The sequence below is a fragment of the Symsagittifera roscoffensis genome, chromosome 4 (genome assembly GCF_963678635.1).
Source record: "Symsagittifera roscoffensis chromosome 4, txSymRosc1.1, whole genome shotgun sequence".
Classification (NCBI taxonomy): domain Eukaryota; kingdom Metazoa; phylum Xenacoelomorpha; order Acoela; family Convolutidae; genus Symsagittifera; species Symsagittifera roscoffensis.
In genome coordinates, this window is record NC_087065.1 from 7,544,524 (window position 1) to 7,561,491 (window position 16,968).

Consider the following 16,968-nt stretch of genomic DNA (forward strand, 5'->3'; position numbering starts at 1 on the left):
CCCCTGAAACTAATAAACAATACTTGCACTTGCAACTACAATGAAAATTGCTCGCAGCAATAAAAATGTGTTATGTGGCAAACAAGCCGACAAAACTTGAAAGCTGACTAACGAATGACCGACTATTCATTTTTTTCATGGAATTTTTTTCAATTTTACACAATGAAAAAAAAACTATGTCCGACCGGGACTCGAAGCCCAGAAATCAGGAGCAACCACGTTCTAAAGCAAGTGGATTCACTTCTCCCGGAGTGATTAGCAGTTTACATGTTAAAAAAAAACGAAATACGTATAGCGTGTTCATTACTCAATCTAAAAACCGAGAAAATCAAATACGAGCGCGAATAAGCTTAGGTATTGTTCTCCCGAAAAAAAACGATGCACCGTAAATATTTGTCTTTACTTCATTCATTCAATTAAAAAGTACTAGACAAAGCGGAAAAACGCTTCAGTTTTTTTGAAAACAAAATCCACGCAACCTTAAGGCAGTTGATTTTGTTCATTGACCTGACTCTAAAATCTGTGAAGCCAGGCCTATATAAAACTTTTTTTAATCATGACTAGCCGCGTAGCCAAAACTAATTAAACCAAAAAACTACAAAATGACTATTAAAGACCTTTTGAATAAACTACGTTTATATTCTTTGAACTTCGAGAATTTTTTATGATCAACAGTTTTATCATTAAAGTAACTCAATTAGAAAAAATTGGGTCAATTTGAAAACCAGGTATTTTTTTTATTTCAAAAGAAAATCCTTAAATTCAAATCCAACTTCCAGTCACTCACGTTGTTTTTCGAGCCAATTGCACTTTCTTAATTACAAAACTTAATTTATTTTTCTTTTAGCAAATGAACTTGAATTGAACTTCAACCTAGAGTCATACTTTGAAAAATCAAACTTGAGCGTGATCAAAAGATTTTTTGTAGTAGATAAGCAACAGCTATGTATTGCATCGAGAAATTCGTCAAAAAATCGAGACACGCAGTGTCGAGATGTGAACAAATTTCCTGATGCAATATAAGCTGTTGCTTATCTAATATAAACACAGAGGTGAGGCTGCGCTTCGCAAACACTAGCGAGAATACGTTAAAAAGCAGCTCTATAAAGTTCAAAAGAAAAAATAGAAAACCTCGAATTAGTAAAAATTTGGCAACGTCTCGGATTCGATCCTACTACCTCCGACCTACACCTACCTCCGACCTAGACATTATGATTTTACGCACTAAACGCTCACGCACATGAGCCTCACGCACTAACCACGGATGCTTAATTAAAGAAAAATAACACAAGCCACAAATAAAGCAGATGACAGCTGCTATGAAATTTCTAATGCTAGTGAAACTTCCATATAAAAAACACTTTCAATGAACACTTACTAGCGAGTTAGATTAGAAAAAACAGAGAAGATTCGTACTAATACAACAACGCTCGCAAGCTCGCTAGTGTGAAAACGTAAAAAATCGAACAAAACACTCATTTGAAAAAGTTTTCACGCTAACACGCTATGTTTTCTTTGTTTGGGTTGATTGCTCTGATGTTTCAAATATTGCACTAGTTTTTCAAAAATTGAACTACTGTTTCAAATAATGCGCTATTTTTTTTCAAATATGGCACCGGAACATAGTGAACACGTCTTTTATACTGAAAAAAAAGTGTTAATTAAATGTCTACACTCCTTTCATAGACTTATAAAAACATTATTCACGCGACTGACAATTGAATACAATTTTTGAAAGAAATAAATTAAAACTGGCATAAATTATTGAACAAAACAAAAGATCAAACTCAAAGCACAATTTTAAAAACAAGTAATGAGACTTTCAAACAAGTGATTGAGTTTACTTCCCAAACAACACATAGTTTTCATGATTGAGATACTTCTTCAAAAATAGTCTATGCCTAAATGTTATCATTGAATGCCGCCAGCAACTCCTCCTTGTGTCGGTCAGAAATACCTACAAATAGGTAACTATCAATACATAATTTGCTTGTAAATTGAGTTCGTGAGGCGACCATAAAACTCATCGTGATTTTAAGTTGTTGCGTTTTTGAGGACATTTTCGAACGTCTCTCCGAATACATTTTCAAAATTCTGATTCAATAAAGTCTTAGCTTGGAAATTAAATTTGATAATTATAAACAATACGAAAAATTAATCAGTTTAAGACGCAAAACTAAAAACACGAACATTAGTTTCAATTCGGTTTTGCGTTTTTCTGAGAAACAAATCGTGAAACTTCATATTTTGTGAAATCATTTTTCATATTATCGTTTTTCAAATATACTCGAGTTATTCCCGCCACCAAAAGTTTGAATAATTATAAACTATTTTGAAAAACCTCGGCACATTGTTGCTTAAATCAAAACGTGTCTTTTTCAGGTCGATATCTGGTTTTTTTAAATGTGTTCTTTTGAAACTCGTTTTAAAACTCACTTAGATTTGACAATCTTTCGTTTCGCTTTTGACTTTGTCGCAGGTGCGACAGAGCTTATCACATTTGATCCCCACGGAAGCGTAGACTGTTTATTGTCCGCAGTTGGGGACTTCGAATGCAATTTCGATCTAATTTTAGACGGCGTAATCATATTAGAAGAGGCCTTTTTCGGTGATTTATCATCCTCGTCGTCCAAATTAACGACTTCAATAACCTTCTCGTTGGAATCTATTGAAAAACTCTTTCGTTTGATTTCTCCTGCTTCATTCAAAATTGAGGTAGACGAATTAAGAGGCGATTTGAACTGTTTATTTATTGCACTTTCATTGCTTGGACTATGGACAAATGTGTTCAGTTTATCTCCTTTATTTTCAGTGTCCGTTTTCAATTTTTCTTCGGTCATTTTCATTTTGGGTGCGTTGAAGAACTGGTCCAAACTGTACACTTTTTTGTTTGAATCCACTGACTTATCCACTATTTTTTTGGACTGAAACATTCGCCTCGATGGCGGAACGTAATCTTCATTCGACTTATTTTTCTCACAACCACTCGTCTTTTTATGCGGCGATTTTCCAACGAGAACTGAGGTCACTAGCTGTGCTGGTGATTTCGAAGCTGAGAACGGATTGTTTTTCTTTTTGGCTGAATGAATTCTATCGTGGAGTGGAGATATCGGTTCGATGTTGTCTAGACACAGTGACTTTGCCTTGCGTGGAGTTGTTTCTCCCAGTATTTCCTGAACATCGTCGTTTGCTTCTTCGTTTGCAGTTGGAACCCTATCAATAACCAAAACAAATAAAGTTATTATAACTACTAAATTTCCAGTTCAGCTACTAAGTTCATAGTTGTTCGAAACTTTCATTTAAAAAGTTGTTCGTAACTTCCATAAAAAATACTGCCTTCCGCAGTTTATAAATGAATTTGGCTTGTTTCGCCACCTCAACAGATTTCGTCCCCACCCACACATTTCGCTTCACATTCATTATGGAATTTTCAGTGTTCCCTATTAGGGGCGAAATATGCCAATAAAACTTGAAGGGGAGAAATTGCGAGGGTTAAAATGTATGCAAACCATTCAATCTCCTATGATATCTGTAATAACACACCTGTTGCTATCGCACTCGCTCAGCTGTCTCAACAGACTCTGAGTCTCCTCTCTTCGCTTCTTCACACTCGACATCTCAAACGTCTGCAGAGAAGAGTTCTCAAAAGAGGCTCGAGGTCTCTTAATCGGACCACTGCCATCTCTCCTCTTTATAGTACTCAGTATGTTCTCCTTCAAACTGCCATTGCTATCTCTTCTACTAACTATTCTCTCTCCTGTAGATTCTTCAACAAAATATAAAATTTGTCATTTTATTTTCGTTTTTAACAGCCCATTTTTTCGAAGAAGGAGCCACTTAAAGGCAACCAAGACGCCAAATGACTCGAAGTTTATGCAAATTCTAAGGAACAGTGAAAATCCTCATTTTCAGTTCCATCAGTACAATACGATCACAACTTCCATCAAAAAAAAATAAACTATTTCAAATAGACTTGTTGAAAACTATTCTTCCAACGTGTCAATCATCACCCATTTTCATTAAATACTGTGTGAGAAACTATTTGAATTGCATTGCATGTACACAAAATCATAAAATAAACAACTTAAAACTAAACGCGACACTCAATTTCTAAAAAAAAATTGACGAAGCAACGGAGTCCTATATGCCAACCATCGATTGCTTATATAAACCATGTTATCAAATTTTTGGCAAATAAAACTATTACCTGTTGAGATATTTCTTGAAGCTGATTGTGAACCTCCTGATGCTTTGTTCGATGTTGTTGTGTTTGTGGTTAGTGTTGATGTTGGTTTTAATTTTGTTGGTCGAGCGAAGTTTTCTTCCAAGTAGAGCAGAGAGAGTTCTTGGGCAGATTTCTTCTCAGTGCAATAGTCGTCTGGATTAGAAGTCAGTCTCTTCCACTCAACCGGTTCTAAAAGACATGTATTAAAAACTTCAATCAAAAACATAGCGAACAGACCAGACCGTAGGAGACTGTCAATAATTTTATTTTTAAAAATAGAATTTTTTTTAATAATCGAAAAATGTAACTGATTTTTACACACAGGCAAAGGCGAGCTTTGTATCACTTGCGATACCACAAAAATAGCATTGCAGGCTAGCAGACAGGCAAGGAAAAAAATCAATAAGTCCAATCATTAAATGTTGACAGGAATGATGTTCTATTTGCGGAAAACACGTCCAGAAATACATTCGATGGCTTTTATGAAAATTCAAAAAACAATTATCGAGCGAAACTAAAATCATTGTCATGAAAAACTTTGAACTACAAAGTCTATTCTGAGATTTTGAACGTTTTGTGCGATCAGGAGGAAAGCCTACAAACAATGGTTCCCTCGAACGACCAAAAACTAAGTAAGTAAGCCGATAAAAAAACCGCAAACACTTAGGACTAAAAACTAATTAAGCGAAAAAAAAACAACAAAAAAACTTAGAGGTGAAGGATAGTAGAATTTTTAAATTGCAGGAGTAGATTATAATATAAAAAGCAACTAGCATGAAAAAGGCATACAGAAATCACAACTACAAAATTTCAAGTTTTGTCAGCAATGCTCAATTTGAAAAAACGCCCAAAAACACAATCGCCGGCGTAACTTTAGTTTTCAGAAACATTTATCGATTTGTAAATAGGTAAACACAAGTTCTGTAAACTCAAGTTGAGTCGCAAACAAAACTTTTGCCTTTACCGTGAAAAACTTGTGAAAGTTCTGATATTCTAATTTTTACGCATCCCCCCGCCTCCCCTCAAAAACATACAAAAAAATGAAATTCTATGTTTCCCACCAAATGGGACAAATTTAGGTCACTATGCCGATAAAAAATATCTTAACTTTTGAGGACACATCAACTTTTAGCGCAGGCCTGCCAACTTTTATAAAACGAAATATGAATCTGGGACCAAATCTTGAAAAACGAACTTTATATGAACCTAAAAGAGCATTTTCTAACTTTCAGAAAAACATGGTCAATTAAACCATTTATTTCTTGACAAATATTGAGTCAATGACAACTGCAGACTGTTGATCCAATGTGACCACAGAAACAGTGCGTTGGTTATGGAGCAGTTCCTTCTTCTTTTCAAGAGCTTCAAGAGCTTTTTTAGCCTCGTCAATGCTAGAATCAACTTCGTTCAGCTGGTTCTTTAGAGCTAAAGGAGTCATTCGCTTGAAAACATGCAGTTCCTCTCGCAAATCTTCAGCATGCTTTTTTAACGTGAATTTTCTTCTACTTTCGACTCCGTGGATTTCTTATATTCAGAAGCTGGAAAAATGAACGCCTTTTCGAAATCGTCGCGGCTAAAGACTTCCTGAATGATACGCACACTGTCGTAAGTTTCTGGCAAAAAACAGTTCTGGTGTTGACTCTTAGCGAACTTCATGCGCGAGAACCCTGATTCTGTGTTCATGTTAAGTGGGCAAACTAGCAACACAAACTCACATAAAGATCCCAAAGACTTCCACTGTTGCAACAGTGTTTTCTCGAAGCACTCTCGCAAGGATATTTAGCGAAAAAAAAACAAAAAGAAATGTGGCAACTGAACTGTGATGTTTCCACTAAGTCGACAAAACAAACAGATAAAAATAGCACGACAACTGAGTTTTCAGTTTGAAAAAAAAACAGGTTCTGACAAAATTCGATCCAGTTGTTATCTCTAGACCAAGTGTGCGAGAGAAGCTGAGAAATTTTAATTCATTAGAAAATAAAATCAAATGATTCAACTGATTCTGTTACAAAAAATTGTCAGCCCAAAAAAGTCTATATTCTGATTTGATAACCCTTCCTAATCGCAAGAGTAACGAAAAAATCCTATTTTGAGAAAGCAGGGCCAAAAAGAATCTTCATATTCCGAACTATAAAGATTCACATTCTTTGCGGCAATTACGCTTTCTTAATTGAAAAGCGTGATTTGCCTTCCTTTCACCAAATGAAATTCAACATGAAAAAATCAAAAATCAAACCGCCAAAAACAAATTTGAGATGGAAATTTGAAAATTCAAGGCCTTTTCCTCGAGCCAAAAACAAAAGACTCAAATAGGTGGATTGATATGTATTAATGTACAATAGAACAAATTATACACTAGAAAAGATTAGCAATAATTAAACCAGAAAGCAATTGATTTTAAGTTTTGAAACAGAGGCGAAGTTGAACTTCGCATAAGTAAGCAAAAATATGACCGACAAGGCTACTGGGAAAAACTGAATCAGCAAAACTGAGTCTACAGAGATTCTTAAGTGACGCACGCCAATTATGAGTCTACATAATTGCTAAGTGACGCAAGCCAATTATGACGCATTAGCAGAATCAGTGAATGTGATAAAAAAAAGAAATTTACCAACTAACACTCCTCAATTTATAGAGCGGACGCATTTTACCTAGTATACGAAAAGTTCATTAACAACATCCGACTCTGCCCATGTTCGAGCCCTCTTATTTTGTTGCGAGGTCTCCTTCTCTACCTCTACGCTACAGATCCATGGAACCTTGAAGCTAAAAAGCTATTTGTAATATAAACATAGCCAATCGAAGATTGGAAACGAGTAATGAACTCAAGAAAAGAAAAAAACAATGACTTTGTTGAAAAAATCTCAACTATCGAACTTCAAAGAAAAAAATAGATGCCCTTAAAGGTCTTTGAATTTCTAGGACAATGTATGATTGGCGCTTTTTTGATAACATGAACCCAACTAGAGAAAACTGGATCAATAGGTAAACTTTTTATTCCGCCGGGAAACCTTGAAAATAAATTCCACTTTCGAAACTAGAAATTGTTTTTTCGCGCCACTTCCACGTTCGTATTTGGTCAGTGCTATTTACGTCACTTTCAGCAGATGAACTCAAAAAGTGCATTATGATTAAGTGCATCAATACTTTTTCCTCAAAAAAAAAAATCAGCAAGACCTATATAAGAGTCTTCACTAGTTTCATTACTCTTAATAGTCTGTGTTAATATCCTTAGCATTGGATGTACTAAATAGCTGGTTATTGATCAAAGTGAACACATTTTGTCACAACAATATTTGCGTTGCAACATTATTTGAGACTTAGGTTGGAACAAAAAGTCGGAACAAAAAGAGAGTTCATACTATAACACAAGCTTTGCTTGTGTAAACATGCATGTGAAACTATTGCGTTTTCTTTTTCCTTATGCTCCTAATTGATATAAAAGTATTCGTACAGGCGAATCCAAAAACTTTTTCAGAAAAAAAACATAAATGTGTCAATAATGAAGATTAACTGCTCACTTTGGGGCGATTGCGATGGAGACTTCATTTTTTCAATTGAAGCTAGAAGAGAGCTGTCTGCAAAAGAGACAACTGCTTCGTCTGTTCTTCTGCAGCCAGTAGATGGAATCGATCCACCAGTGTTCTTGACGACATTCGACGAAAAACTACTCGATTTCACTCGATCCACAAACGCGCACTCTGAAATTCGCAAATAGATCGTTTTCAAAAATAAAAAGCCAACAGACAAATTATGTTAATAAAATCAATTCCATTTTTTTTCGTCATCTGTAGGTCCTTTCTGACAGATCTGTCAAATATGAAATATTTGGCATTTTTCATATTTATGAAAACTGATAAAGTTTTTGAAGTTTCTCATTAGAAAACAGAAAAGTTTCTTAAGAGCTTCTAGATTAGATATCTACTTTTGACCAGGAAGGTTGTTCGATCATCTGAAACAAACACTTTGAATTTGCTCACTTGGGCTGTAGTTGGGACTCCATATGCTGAGTCTGTGCAGTGGAGTCAAGGGGGTGGGATTCAACACATGTCCATCATGCAACACATTCTTCTTAGCCACTATCTAAACCAATTGACAGTTGCAATTTGAAATGCTTAGGAGGTGACAATTCCGCCCTAAATTATCACGAAAAATGTCAACTATTTTTTCAGTTGAGCAGCTGGAAGCCTTAGTCGGAGGTTGAGTATAAAAGCTTAACAAAAATACGACTTACTAACAAGAAATCACCTTGCAAATCATCGCGCACGACCGACTTATCCAATTCCCCCAAACACGGGTACGAAAAAAAAAACGTGCGATATCGAACCACTTGCGGCAAGCATAACTAAAAAAGCGGAATTAGAGCTAATTTATGAGCCGCATTTACAAGCCAACTATTTAGGTTAAAATTCCATCGTTTTCAACATTTTGAGCAGGTAAAATAGATACTAACTAGATATATTCCTTTGCTTTGTAATTAAGTACAACTAACTTTTGTTCCGGGACTGTATGAGTTCACAAATTCCATGGTCCGTGTGTTGACATTTCCCAGAGCAACTTGGAAGGCTATACTCTCACTAAACATAGGCCCACACTGAGGGTAGGATTTCGAGTCAAACCCAGAAGGATATTCTGTGAGGGGTTTGAGTCGTTTTTCTAGCGGGTCAAATACCCAAGAGTATTTGAAAGTGTTCTCGGCGTTGATGAACTCTTGAACGTATTCATCACTCACTTCAATTTCCATCTTCAGGTAGGTTCCAACTCTCTTCAATATCTAAAAATCAGAATAAAATTTCAATCAATCTCAAAACTCAAGGATATCCGAGTTCTTCAATTAAAGTTATGTGAAGGTAAAAATAAAATATATTCGATTTCTACTTTCTATAAGATTTACATATTTTTGGCATTCGCTGCCTGCATTATCTGCATCTTGCTTTAAAAAGTAAAAATTGGCTGAGACACCTATAGTTACACATGAAAACCTGTTTCACCCTGAAACCTGTCACTGATTAAACTGAGTCCCTTTCTTATTAATGTCGTCAGAGCTAACTGATACATTTCAAACAGATAAACGAACTAACCCTCTCGACTTCATTGGTCAACGCACACTTGAAAACTTTCACCGCTTTCTTCAGTCCTATTCCAGGGAGTCCATCTGGCAAATAGTCACAGCCAGACAGGATGCATGCCCGGCGGAACTTCTCTTCGTCGAATCCCTCGAACACTTTGCCCCCCTTGAACACCCGTCGCAAGTCCACCTCCATCGCATTGCCACTCAAGTCCAACTTGAACAGCACCTACAAGTTAAAAAAAATAAGTTCAAATTCATGTTTAAGTAAATTAAAAAGTTCAAATAGGCCTCCACCCCTGCCGACCCAAAGGGTCCCCTCTTTGTACTATTTTGAGATATCCAATATATATTAACTTTGAGGGGGAGCGCGCGCCGAAAAAAACGCAATTTTTTTGTTAAAATTTTGCAAAAACTGCCTAAAAAAGCATTGGCTTTATGGGGCTTTATAGTGATTTAGGAGAGCTAAGAAAATCAATTTGGTCGACCTAAAAAAAGACATATTTTTTTGAAAATCCCCCCCATCTCGATAAAATCCTAAATCCGCCCCTGGGCCTCAGTACTTACATAACTCAAAAGTTTCGAAGGTAGTCTTAGAGGAGATCATCTGGTTTCGTTTTAGGTATCTATTAAAAAATTTCTGCTAAACAGGGAGATTTTCGGATTTCCGAAGAGCTCGAAAAAAAAACAAATTAACTGCCCAAAAAAGGTCGACAAAACTATGCTTACTATACTCGACACTTGAGCTAAACATTCGAGGGTTTGGTCAAATTTTATCAGCTTCGTGAAAAAAAATCGAAAAACGTTTTCATTCGGAAGTCAGTGCCTTTGTATTGAGCTTCTTACCCTTTGGCATCCGAACACGAGCAGATCGGAGTCTTCAGTGACTGCAGCATGTGCGATTCCACTCTTGACGAAGTAGGTGATCTGAGCATCGGCCTCGTAAGGCGCCACAATACAGTCCACACCTCGCTGCCGAAACGCCTGATAACATTTATGTATTTCTATATAACCTCCAAGTTCATATAGAAAGAAAGAAATAAAGAATAAAATTCTCCGGTCAATCACAAATATATATTGCGCAGTTCATCGTTAGTTGTTATTTGAAATGAGACTCGGAGAGTACAGACAACGCCTGATAACATTTTACTGTATAAACTCCAAGTTCATATGGAGCTGAAATTCGTATCAAAGCGTTGAGTGCATCTCGAATCTATAATGGCAAATTGGTTTTAAAAAACTCGAAAATCTGTCGGACACTTTATCCACAAGGGAAAGTACCAACAACAAACAAGCTATTCACATTTTTAAGTGCAACCGCTATTGTGCACCTGAATAATATATACTAGCGTGTAACGCACCTCCGGTACTCATAATAAACCGCATAGATTGGAAATAAGATCTGCATTCTTTGAGTGTACTCTGACAGCACCCAATTGTTTCGTTGGGAACAACGTTGGGAAATTCAAAATTTGAGAAACTTCACCTTAAGTTTTCTAAAAAAAAGTATTTTTTTTTGAAAACCAGAAAAAATTTCACATCACAAAAACTACCAAAATTTGAGCAGTCTTTTTTGATTGCAATATTCACAATCTTTGAAAGAAATCTGACAGCACAAAACTACAGGGTTGGGAATTTCACTTTAACAAACTATTTTGTAATTTGAGTTTTCTGAAAATTTCCAAAAAAAATCACACAAATCGTCGTATCTTCTAAGCAAAAAAAAGTTGGGCATTCTTAATTGGAGGCCGAATTTCCAACCCATGAGATTACTCTGACAGCCCCCAACTACAGGTTAGGAATTTCAAACTTCGAAAAAAAAGTTCATTTAATTTTCATGAATTTTTTTTTGAAAAAATTATAAAAAACGTCATATCTCGAAAACTGCAAGAATTTGAGCAGCCATACTCAGAGGCAAGATTCGCAACCCTCTGATAGTACCCTCACAGATTCCAATAACAGGATTGAGATCTTCAAATTTTCGGAACTTTTTAGCATCTAAGATTTTTTGAAAATTTCCGAGAAAACCATAAAAAATGTCATATCTCGAAAACTACAAAGATTTGAGCAGTCATATTTGGAGGCAAAATTCGCAACTCCTGAAAGTACCCTGACAGAGATTCACTTAAGATGGTTATTTCAAGTTTTGTGAAAATTTTTAAATCCATGTTTTCTGAAAAACTTTGCAAATCCTAAAAAACGTCATATCTCGAAAACTACACGAAATTGAGCAGCCATATTCAGAGGCAAGATTCGCAACTCTCTGATAGTACCCTCACAGATTCTAATAACAGGATTGAGATCTTCAAAGTTTTGGAAAATTTCAACATCTAAGTTTTTTTGAAAATTTGGGAGAAAATCATAAAAAAACGTCATATCTCGAAAACTACAAGGATTTGAGCAGTCATATTTGGAGGCAAAATTCGCAACGCTTGAGAGTACCCTCACAAAATCCAACAACAGGATTGAGACCTTCAACATTTTAGAATTTTCTAAAATCTAAGTTTTTGAAAAAATCATAAAAAACGTCATGTCTCGAAAATTACAAGGATTTGAGAAGTGAGAATTGGAGGCAAGATTCGCAACCGCTGAGAGTACCCTGACAACACCCAACTACAGGGTGAGAAGTTCAAAAATTGAGAAATTTTGAAAATTAAATTTTCTAGAAATTTTTGAAAAACCTCGAAAATTGCCCTGACAACACCAAACTACAGGGTGAGAATTTCTTGAAATTTATGAAAAATCTCTTAAGCTAAAAGGATTTGATAATTAATACATGGAGACCACAATCGCAAAGCCTGGGAAAACTCTGACAATATCCTCCTATTGGGTTGCTAATTTCAAACTTGATGAAATAAACACTGAATTTTAACTGGAAAATTGAAAAACCTTAACCATTGCAATAAACGATATAGCTTAAACGTGAAAAAATTCTTTTGTTAAACATGCAAACATATTACGTTAAAAAAGCTTAAACATGGCGAGATAGTGAAGCCCGTTTAGATAAATAATATAAAATAGAATAAAGTTTTAAAAAATTAGGCGACGGGTAGACAGACATAATCAAATTAATTTAAAAAGCAGGTATACTGACAGACAGACAGACAGACTTACTTTGGCTTCAAAAAAAATAACTGAAAAATTAATGACCTTGCGGAAAAATAATTGAAAAATTTTCTTAAGCATTGCAATTTATATATAGCTTAAACATGAAAAAATTCTTTCGTTAAACATGCAAAATTATTATGCTTAAACATGGGAGATAGCTGTCACTCGCAGTTAAAAATAGTATAGATAGCTATAGATAGATAGATATAGATAAATAATTTTTGCCGATTTATTTTTTTTTTGTGAAAGTAGAAAGTCAGAATTTCCACTAACGGTCATAACATTCTGCACCATATCATTTGTAATTGAAATAGATTGCACGAAGAAATTTCTGGCAGCCCCGAGATTCCCACTTTTCATTGCTTCTTTGCCTTTCAACAAATTCTCCTCGCGTTTCCTTAAAAATCATCGTCTTTAATTATTTGTCACCAAGTTGCAATAAAATAGTGCTGCAATAATACCTACGCCTCGTCTGCGTTACGGGAGATTTAGCCGGAAGATCACATCCATCGAACACAATGATTGGTTTTATGTCGTTTGAAAGTAGCATATTGACAAATTTCAGGCAGTAGGTAACATATCTAATCACAAAGTCGATCAATTTGAACACATTTTATTAAACCAACAATATTGCATGGGAACCGAAAAACATAACAAACTGCTTTATCATTTCGAAAACCTCCTAGAGTTTTTTGGTGTTGTTAGCCCCGTAAAGTATCAAAAACCGCTTCAAAAGTGATATTCTTTGCCAGCAAATAAAACTTTGTTGAGAAATTATAAACATGTTTTTCTTTGCGAATCAGTGATATAATCAGAAGCTTCGACAATTATTTCAAAACAACAAAATGATTAAGGAAAAACTTCTAAGAAAATTTTTTAAAAGTCGTCAAGCAACAGGTGACTGACACAAATTTGAAATTTTTACCTAATGCACAAAAGGTTGTTGCTGGAACACTGGTATCCTTACGAGCACGCCTAATATTTCATCAAAAACGACAAACCAGATAAAAGCAACCAAAAATATTTTTAAAAATGTGCAATGAATAGTTCCAACAATATTTGATAAAGACGGCAACGCAGAGATTACTTAAAATATACTGCTTTGTTGCACAAGACGGAAACTGCGTCCAAATCCAACCCTTAGATTTGGCGCAGAAGTGATGAAATCTTTGTACACCCCTAAATTACAATGGTTTGATGAAATACTATGGTTTGATGAAATACTATCGAACAAAAGCCTAAAACTCAAAGAAATAATGCATCTTCGATAAAAGTTTTCTTCGAAGGAAAAGAATTGAACAATGATCAAAATTATTTAAAAAAAGATTATTTTGTTTTCAAAATTATTCCCAAAAAAGCGTTAAATGAAACTTCAAAAAACGAATTGTCTAGGAGTAAAACAAAGTTTTCGCGTCTTGAATTTTCCTCCTATTAAAAGCCTGTTTGTTTGCTTTAATCGCTTGAATTTACACTAAAAATGAAAATTAGACCAGTTTTCTCGTCACTGAAAAAACCGTAATATGATACATCGCTCGACATATTCCGATATTTCTTTGTGATACCTGATTTTGGGGAAAAGTTCAACAAAACACATACTCAAATACAAAGTTCCTCCCCACTTTCACAGGAGAGGAACAAAAATTGAATTCGCAATGGGAAGCTGCAGAAAGCAAAACTAACGTGCTTGAGAATAATATAGCCGTCAATCACTTAGAAACAAGTTAACGACTCGAAAAAGCGAGAAAAATACTCATTTTACCAAGCACTGTCTGATTTTTCTAACAAAAATTGCTGTGTTTGAAGCATCATTGAAGAAGAAATATCTTTCAAAACTAGCATTTAAAAAACCAATTTTGAAGACTTTTTCATGAAAAATCTTTAACTAGACATCAGATAGCTCATTTGGTTCATCAACTCTCATAATCTTAATTCCTCGTTATAACATCCCTGCATACGCAAAAAGTACAAACTTATAATAATTATGATGATCAGAAATTCTTTGAATTTTGAGCAACTCTACATCAACCTGCATAAAACTTTTAAATTATTTATACCACAAAAACTGTACCCAGACGCGAAGCTGCGCTTCACAAACAGATACAAAAACGGCAGAAGGATGTTGGAAAATTTGGAAATGCAAAAAAAGACAAAACACCAGACATGTTTTTGAAAACAGTTAGCTGACTTCAGGATTCGATACAACCTATGATTTTTAAACAATTGGCTTTACAACTACGCCATATCGGCTCCCTGTCTGAAGTCATTTAAGTACTAATATTCAATACTATATTGAATATTTTAATTGGTGTCAGGACTATTTGCCCCAAGTCAATTGGCCCCATGCCAACTTTTCCTATACTAACTTGCCCTACATGGCAACTTGTCCTGTGCCGTTTTGTCCCATACTTAACACTTTTAATTGATTCTTTGATTTTCAAAATGAGGACCAGCAAGTGCTAATGTAGACTGGACTCGTTTTGAGATAATAAAAGACTATAGTCAAATTTATTGAAGCTGAGCCTAAAAAAACGAAAAATTTGGTAATTACACGCCAAAATTTGACAATAATCCACAATTAGCGCCTTGAAACAAAACGAAACACGGCTATTCTTTCCTTCATTTTGCTTTTTTGTTTACCGTTTTGTTCCTAAACATCCAACATAAATGCTATGAGTCAACTTACTTGGGGAATATCTCAACGAAATAAACGAATGCTCATCATTGACGGACAAGATTTCACAAAGCAAACGACAAAAACTACTGAGCACTGGAGATGCGCAAGATAAAGTTCAAACAAATGCAGCATGCTCGCCGTCACAGCAGGAGATCAACTGGTATCAACAAAAAATGAGCACAGCCACGATGTTAGACCTGTGGAAATTGTGGCAAAACAGATCATGCGTCCAATGAAAAAAGAGGCGAGGCAGCAAATTGTACCTGTCAATAGTAATATAATGGCCACTTGTCTCCAGGAAGTAACAGATGATAAAGCAGTTTAACTATCTTTGCCCAGTCGTGCAGCAATAATTAGAACTCAAAACCGTCAGAAACAGAACTTGGTCCCGTCCTTGTCAATCATTTAAGACAGGCATTTCTTAATTCCGACGAAATATTCTGATTTCTGTTTATCCGGCAGTGGAGTAATGGATCCTGAGCGAATTTATATTTTCGGTGATCGAAATAAAGTTCATGCCCTCGCTTCTGAAAGCCACCGCCTCTGCCTCTGATGACGCGCAACAATCGAGGATCCTTCTAGATTTCGAACGAGCCGTCGTAAACGCTTTTACAACTGCGTTTCCAGAGTCTTCAATCAAAGGCTGTTACTTTCACCTCTGCCAGGCCTTTTTACGTAAAGTTAACGAGCTGGGTTTTAAGAAAGCCTAAATAACTCTCAGAGAAGATATATAAAAGGCGAAACACTAAGGCAAAACAGCAGGCAACCGCTATTCCCTATGAGTCTCATGGAACCTGTAGATTCATATAGAGCTCAATTTCATACACAGAGGCGAACCTAAGCTTCGCACCAATAGCGATTCAAAACAATAAAGCCGCTAAGTCGAAAAAAAACTCGAAAACTTCTTAAAAACTAGATCTATCAAAAAGGGTAGTTTTAAACCAAAAATGAGCCAAGACAATAGAATGTGAAACTAGCATCGAAATAAAAGTTATCAAGTGGTAACAAAGCCGGAAATATTCTAGCAGAAACCCTTTAGCCTGATTTTTTAAAAAACTTATCAAGTCCCCCAAACAAACAAACAATCCCATACACGCACACACAAACTTTATTCACGCGTCAAATGAAACAACATGCGACCACTATTCCGATATAATAATGGCGAAACCTATTTACCCGAAAAAACAAATGATAATCATAATAATTTAAGACTAATAAGAAGTTATTAGGTCCCCCTCACCCTCAAAACACAGACAAGCACACACAGAGTTTTCAATCAAAGGCTGTTACTTTCACCTCTGCCAGGCCTTTTTACGCAAAGCTAACGAGCTGGCTTTAAAGAAAGCCTAAATAACTCTCAGAGAAGTTATATGAAAAGGCGAAACAATAGGGCGAAACAGCAGGCAACGGTTATTCCCCATGAGTCTCTGAAACCATTCCCAAGAAGCAGCGGAAGGCTGATACGAACGACAAACGCCGTTGAAGATAGGCATCTCAGAATGACAGCTCATTATCTTAAGGGAGCCACCCAAGCTTCTACACTTTACTGAGAAAGATTCAAATGAGCTCAACAAATCATAAAATCAACATTTTGAAGGCTATGGGGGGAACGCAGAATCAAGGGCGGAAGAAATATCGGGATATTCATAAAAACCCAAAACAATTCTAGTAATTTCAACAAAGACCATGTTGTTGATTATTTTGATGCACTAGCACATTTAACTCTTTCGTAATTTTGAAATTGCCGGTATAATTTCCACTTAATTGTCGGCATTGTATTGCATTTTTAATTGATTTTAAAAATCATCATTTTTTCAACTTATAGCCATCGTACAGGGTCCAAATTTTGAGAGGTGATAAAGGCCAATACGGCAATAGTTTTGCTCTTTCCCT

The 16,968-nt window shown here is 35.6% G+C and overlaps 1 protein-coding gene across 2 annotated transcripts in view; it reads right to left on the reverse strand.

The window, feature by feature from the left end:
• Positions 1 to 1,757: 1,757 nt before the first annotated feature.
• The window catches only part of LOC134845185 (exonuclease 1-like), a 71,846-nt gene continuing 56,635 nt past the window's right edge, over positions 1,758 to 16,968 (reverse strand). The window contains exons 4-14 of one of the 2 annotated variants that reach the window (XM_063862078.1): positions 12,863 to 12,982; positions 12,675 to 12,798; positions 10,140 to 10,277; positions 9,307 to 9,522; positions 8,718 to 8,999; positions 8,206 to 8,308; positions 7,747 to 7,926; positions 4,208 to 4,414; positions 3,544 to 3,766; positions 2,437 to 3,213; positions 1,758 to 1,957 (exon numbers count right to left, since the gene is read on the reverse strand). In XM_063862078.1, coding sequence (XP_063718148.1) covers positions 1,948 to 1,957; positions 2,437 to 3,213; positions 3,544 to 3,766; positions 4,208 to 4,414; positions 7,747 to 7,926; positions 8,206 to 8,308; positions 8,718 to 8,999; positions 9,307 to 9,522; positions 10,140 to 10,277; positions 12,675 to 12,798; positions 12,863 to 12,982 — 2,380 coding nt within the window. In that variant the 3' untranslated portion in view covers positions 1,758 to 1,947. Of the gene's footprint in view, positions 1,958 to 2,436; positions 3,214 to 3,543; positions 3,767 to 4,207; positions 4,415 to 7,746; positions 7,927 to 8,205; positions 8,309 to 8,717; positions 9,000 to 9,306; positions 9,523 to 10,139; positions 10,278 to 12,674; positions 12,799 to 12,862; positions 12,983 to 16,968 lie in introns of those variants that run through there. The other variant, XM_063862079.1, reaches the window with a different exon arrangement.